The sequence below is a fragment of the Peromyscus californicus genome, unplaced genomic scaffold, assembly GCF_007827085.1.
Source record: "Peromyscus californicus insignis strain IS unplaced genomic scaffold, ASM782708v3 Scaffold_8__1_contigs__length_139910024, whole genome shotgun sequence".
Taxonomy (NCBI): Eukaryota; Metazoa; Chordata; class Mammalia; order Rodentia; family Cricetidae; genus Peromyscus; species Peromyscus californicus.
In genome coordinates, this window is record NW_026294606.1 from 13,948,430 (window position 1) to 13,953,842 (window position 5,413).

A 5,413-nucleotide genomic window follows, 5' to 3' on the forward strand; every position below is an offset into this window, starting at 1 on the left:
CACGGCAAGACAGAAACCACTGCACTGAAAAGCACCAGCATGAACTAGGAAGTGGCTCCTATCTGGGAAGGAGCCATTTGCTAAGAGAATGAGTTTCTGTAGGAAGATTTCCTTTGCAGGAAAAATCCAACATTTATTACCAGGAAAGCATGGGGGAAGAAAAGGCTGGGCAATGAGACAGCTTTTGGTAGAACTCTTGATGGGCAAAGGTCAAAGTGGCCTGAGGCACCCGCTCCTTGGCCTATGCTGGTAAGGTCCATTTGGGGTGACCAGCTCTCTGGGCAGCAGCATATGACTGCTTCTTGTCTCCACTTCCTCTGTATGTGACTGGATGGTTGTTCTCTCTAGGACCGATGAGGTGGCCACAGCCCATTCCCTTTTCTGTCCTTTGATGTGGGTCACAGGCCCTCTGGACAATGCCTGATTGCTGCTTATCTCTAACATTTCTGTGCATAAATAGATGTTTGTGTCCTTTGGGGCTGGCATGTGGATAGCAGCCCCTTCCACTCTTCATTTTAATTTGATTTGGGTCATAGGCTCTCTGGGCATCAACATCTAATTGCTGTTTGTCTCCAATTCCCCTGTTCCTACATGGATGGTTGTTCCCCTTGGGAGTGGGGAGTTGGCCATAGCCCATTCCACTCTTCACTCTGTTCTGATGTTGATCACAGGCTCTCTGGGCACCAACAACCAACTGCTGTTTGTCTCTGATTCCCTTATATATGGATGGATGGCTCTGACCCTCGGGGCACATTAGTCTCTCTGGTCTGCTATTCTTAGGGTCATAGAGACCCTTAGGAGAGTGACTCAGATGGGATGTCAGAGGTTCCACTTTATACCATTGTTCCTCTATTGGGTCTCCTACATTAAGACCCAGCCAGTTCACTAGGATCTGTACCACAACATTCATGATGTATTGCATTTCAACTACCATACTGTAGAGGAGCTTTTCTTTTGAGTCTGCCTCCTGGGTAATCACAGTGGCTGGTGTAGAGTTTTCACTCTTCAGAGAATCCCCCTGCCCCTTGTCTTTTGTGTTGAGGTCGAGATATTGTAGAAAAATCCTTTTCATTTTCTTCAGATTATTTTCTGGCAGAGCCTGCCCCTTTTCTGGCATATCAAAAGAGGGCTGAAACTCAGTTATGGATGATGTATCCTTGAACTGGGTAAAGCTTGGGGTAGAGGGCCTCCCTCTCCCTGAACTTTCTTCCTGGCATGTGGCTCTGCTTCTCACCAACTCCTTCTTCTTGTCATTGGGATGAAATGCCTTGTGATTCTTTGCTTGAATCTTATTCTTGGGAACTCTGAAGTTCTGAGTCTCCTGGCTCGGATCTCTCCTCATGAAGATATCATCTAGGTCCTGGAAAGTCTTGGGTTTTTTGGATCTATTCTGGAAGCTGGGAAGCAAATGCTCTGAAGGCAAACTCACTGAACTGAGGCTGTTTTTATGATGGCCCACAGGCCGGGCCTGTGGCTGCTTGTTTGATCTGAAGTCAATCTCACTACACACTTGTGTCTTTAGAGCTGAATCTCCTGAGTGCTGTGGAGTAGGTGTTTGCAAACGGCCTGGGCTTCTACTGGCCTCTTTAAACTCAAAGTCCCTGAGATGGATATTGATGGCTTGGCCAATGGGAATCTCTGTGAATCCCAGACTCACTTTCCATGCAGGAGTTGTCTCTTTTTTCTCCTCCGATCTATTGGTTTGTTTGACCACTGGAGGTGGGACCCTTTCTTGAGGGTCCGGCATTGTCCCACTCCAGCAGGGATGTCCTGAGGCCACATCCTCAAACCTCTTCCATGCTGCATGCTTGGGCATTCTTGGGCTGGCCCTCGGTTGCAGGCTGCCTCTTCCAGTCCCTTGGACAATCCTGCTCTTCTGGGTTTTTGCCTGGAAGCAGAAAGCCCGGGTCTGAGTGCTCAGATAGCTCTGCCGTGTATCTGGATGGGCCTTGGCGGGCCCATGGCTGGCAGCTGGTGGGGTGGTTCTTTGCATCTCCTGAACCTCTGAAGGTGAGTGTGCAAACAGAGGACTCTGCAGCCTGGACGCCGACACAGTTTCTACCCTTGTCCCTCCTGGATCTCGGTGATGCAATTTTTCCAGGATCATGGCAGCCTTGGAATAGTATTCAACCTTAGAAACAGAAGAGGGTGAGGAGGGATAGACAAGCTGGGGAAGGAATGAGGCTGGAACCCCTGGTGGGATGAGATCCTTTGACACAAGAGTCTGTAGATATGGTCTCCATCTGTGTTTTGTAGGAAGCTGTTTGATGTTTGAGTCCAGTTTCCTTTGGGTTTCAGGGTCAAGGAAGGAAAGGTCCTGGGTGGTGTTCACATAGGACAGCTGCTCTGTCCTCAGTGCACATTTTCTGGGTTTCAGACCCTGCCCAGGGGTGCTGCTTGAAGTGCAAGGCAAGACTTTGGCCCTAAAACTGGGGCCCTCCTTGATGAGTTCATGTATGTTACATCTTGCTGGGCCCTTCTTTAAGGGCATCCCTGAGGGCGTAGTCTCAATCATCTGACTCGACTTGCAGCTTTTGTAGTCGAGGATGGAGGGCTGGGCAGGCTGGGGGAGTTCAGGCTTGTCCTTAGACTGGCGACGACTGTTTGCTGGGAAGTGTCCCTGCAGCTGCGTCAGTTCCTGGGATGGGAGGAACCTGAAGGGGGGGCCTTGTTCTCTCACCTTCGTCATCCTGTATTCACTGTGTGGCTCCTCATGGTGCTGGAGGAACTGACAATGCTCAGGAGGGATAGAGGCCGACCCGATAGCTTCAGCGGGTGGGAGGTCCCTGGGCAACTTGTGAGTGGGCTGGCTAATGGCTGCTTGATGATTTTGGACATTGGAGCCTATGGTGTCTTTCCACTCCAGATCCTGCTGCCAGGGCTGGTTTTCAGTCAGGAGGGATGCCTTTATCCTTGACTTTATGGTAGGATATGGTTTTTCACTGGCTCTACTTGTGGATGAAGAAAGTACTTGGTTTGGTGTAGAGCTTGGGAGGTTATACAGTGTCTGGACCTCTGTCAAATCTGCCAAGCTTGGTGTCACAAGTTGGTGGGGCAACGGCTGGGCCTGAGAAATGTGTGGAGGTCCTTGAGCGAGAGGCAGAGCTGGGAAAGGATCAACTGTATCACTGAACCTCACGGTTTTATGTCTTGCAGAGTAAGGCCTCTTGGAGACCCAGGCAGTAGCCACCACTGACTCAGAGAGCACAGAGGACATGCCCCAGAAAATCTGGCTAAATTTTTGCTGTATAACATCCTCCAAGAACTTGAGGTGAGACAGCAGCTGAGAGAGGGGAAGCTGATCCTGTTTCTCATTAGATTTCCCAAAGGGGAGTGATGCAGAGTCCAATAACAGTTGCTTGATAGGGCTGCAGAAGACAGAGGCAAAACCATCAGCTCCAAGCAGAGGGTCAAGATGCCCATCAGTTGGTGTAAATATGACACCTATATCCCATAGTTGCTCTGTGGCTTCTGCCTCCCATATCCTTTACTGTCATATCCAACAGGGCTGTATCTTAATCCCACCATTCTTAGTATTGCCAGTACAAAAAACCCAAAAGCCCAAGCTCACATCCTCGTATGAATAATTCCACAAGACAGAGACTTCTTACATTTCCACAGGTTGTGATGGATTCTGGTTCTCTTCCACACTCTTTCTGTCATCACTACAACCTGAAAATAGTTATGTGGGATAAGGGAGAGGACCGAGATCTCACAGGAGAGTGAGGCACCTCTCTTAAAGACCACCCATGCGAGGACTCTGATGCCAACCGCCAGTGTCCAAGCACACGGCACACTGAAAACGAGCAGGTGGCATGGAGGGACCAGATCTCTCCATTTACACTCTCCTTGCTCCTCCCTCAACCCCTGTCATCCCCACACAACACCGTGAGGGACACTGGACCAGCCATCTGAAAGAGGAGTGGGCCCAAGAGAACTGCAGCTACCTGTTGTCAGGTGGACCTGGGAGTCCCCCATACACAGGCACAGCATCACTCCACTGCCTTGAACCGCACCCCCATGGGCAGCACCCACCCCAGGCCAAGCACAGCTTCCTTCTATCCAGGACCTGGGGAGTTTCCCTGATTCTGATTTCCTTCCCAGCAGCCTCCTCTTCTTTCTCGGTGTTCCACATCCTGTATCCTCAGAAACATGGCTCTCATCACTGAGGCACAGGGCAGATGGAATTGCCTCTCTAGAGGAAAGCAGAAACCTACCTTTTCCAGAAGCATTTTTCTTCCTGGTCTTGCTCGGCCTCCTCCTCATCACCTGACAGTGAAAAAGGACAAAAATCAGCTGGGCCCATTCTTCCTCTAATTGACAAGCTGCCTGCCCTCTGTGCTCATGGATAACATGAAATCCACATTTCCCAGAGAGCTTTCTCTCATCCACCCTTGACTTAGTTGTTCCATACATAAACACATTTCCTTTTGGCCTTGTTGGAAGACACAAGCAGGGGCTGTCTATACCACACTTAGATGGATGTCCTCAGTCAGTGTTCCTCAGACAGGATCCCACCCAAGGCAGAGCTCTGCTGCTGCCTCTGGGCTGTCATGTAAGATCTGCTTCCTCAGACCAGAGGTGACTTGAACCCTGATCTCAGGCCCTTGGTCTCATCACCCCCCCCCCCCCCCCATCACGTCAACATACACAAAAGCTTGTATCTGAGCAGAGGACAGATGACCCCTTTCTCAGAGCCTGTCCTGTCCCAGACAGAGCTCCCCACCATCTCAGAAATGGAGCCCATGGTGCCACCGTCTGCTTTAGTGGCCTCTCTTAGTAGCCACACCGCACAGATGGTCTGAGAGCTTCAGGCACACACCTCAAGGCCACTCTCCCCTCTGCCCGACTTTCCAGTCCCTGCAGATGAGGTGCTGTTCTTTCTGGAGATTTCCTCTCACCTGTCTCTCTACTTGAGTAGGAAATGTGAACATAACAGTAGTGAACAACAGACTGAACACACTCCATTGTGTTTCAGCCAAGGCTTTCCTCACCTTTGGGGTGTTCTTTCCACTCCCAGGTGGTGGTGACACTGGGTATGTCTTCAGGAAGGGGATCAGTAGGAAGAAGAGCCCCACTCCACACATAATGCCAAAGATCACGTCCATTGCTATGAAAATGGAGCTGAGACTCATCCAGGAGTCACTAAGGCTTTTCAGCTGAAGGACAGAACTCTCCATTTTCTGAATCTCACTGAGGCTCTCAAGCAACTGAGTCCTGGGAGTACAGCCTGAGGCTTGTCAGGAGGGCTCAGGCTCACATCACACAGCTGTGGCCTCCTCATCACAAAGGGCTGCTGGCAGGAGGGAGGGAGGCACAGCCCCTCCCCAGCATGCAGCCCAGCAGACCCTCCTAACTCCTGGGTTCCCTGCTCCCTCCTTCCAAGTCCTCCTGCTGAAGAAGTCAGATAGAC

The 5,413-nt window shown here is 50.7% G+C and overlaps 1 protein-coding gene across 1 annotated transcript; it reads right to left on the reverse strand.

Annotated features, from left to right (window-relative positions):
• Nucleotides 1-241: 241 nt before the first annotated feature.
• On the reverse strand, nucleotides 242-5,180 carry LOC128103770 (spermatogenesis-associated protein 31-like). Its single transcript, XM_052728405.1, has 5 exons — nucleotides 4,995-5,180; nucleotides 4,218-4,269; nucleotides 3,612-3,672; nucleotides 2,232-3,368; nucleotides 242-2,144 (listed from the first exon to the last, which is right to left on the reverse strand). Exons 1-5 carry the CDS (start codon nucleotides 5,178-5,180, stop codon nucleotides 242-244), a joined length of 3,339 nt encoding a protein of 1,112 aa, XP_052584365.1.
• Between the last annotated feature and the right edge of the window lie 233 nt (nucleotides 5,181-5,413).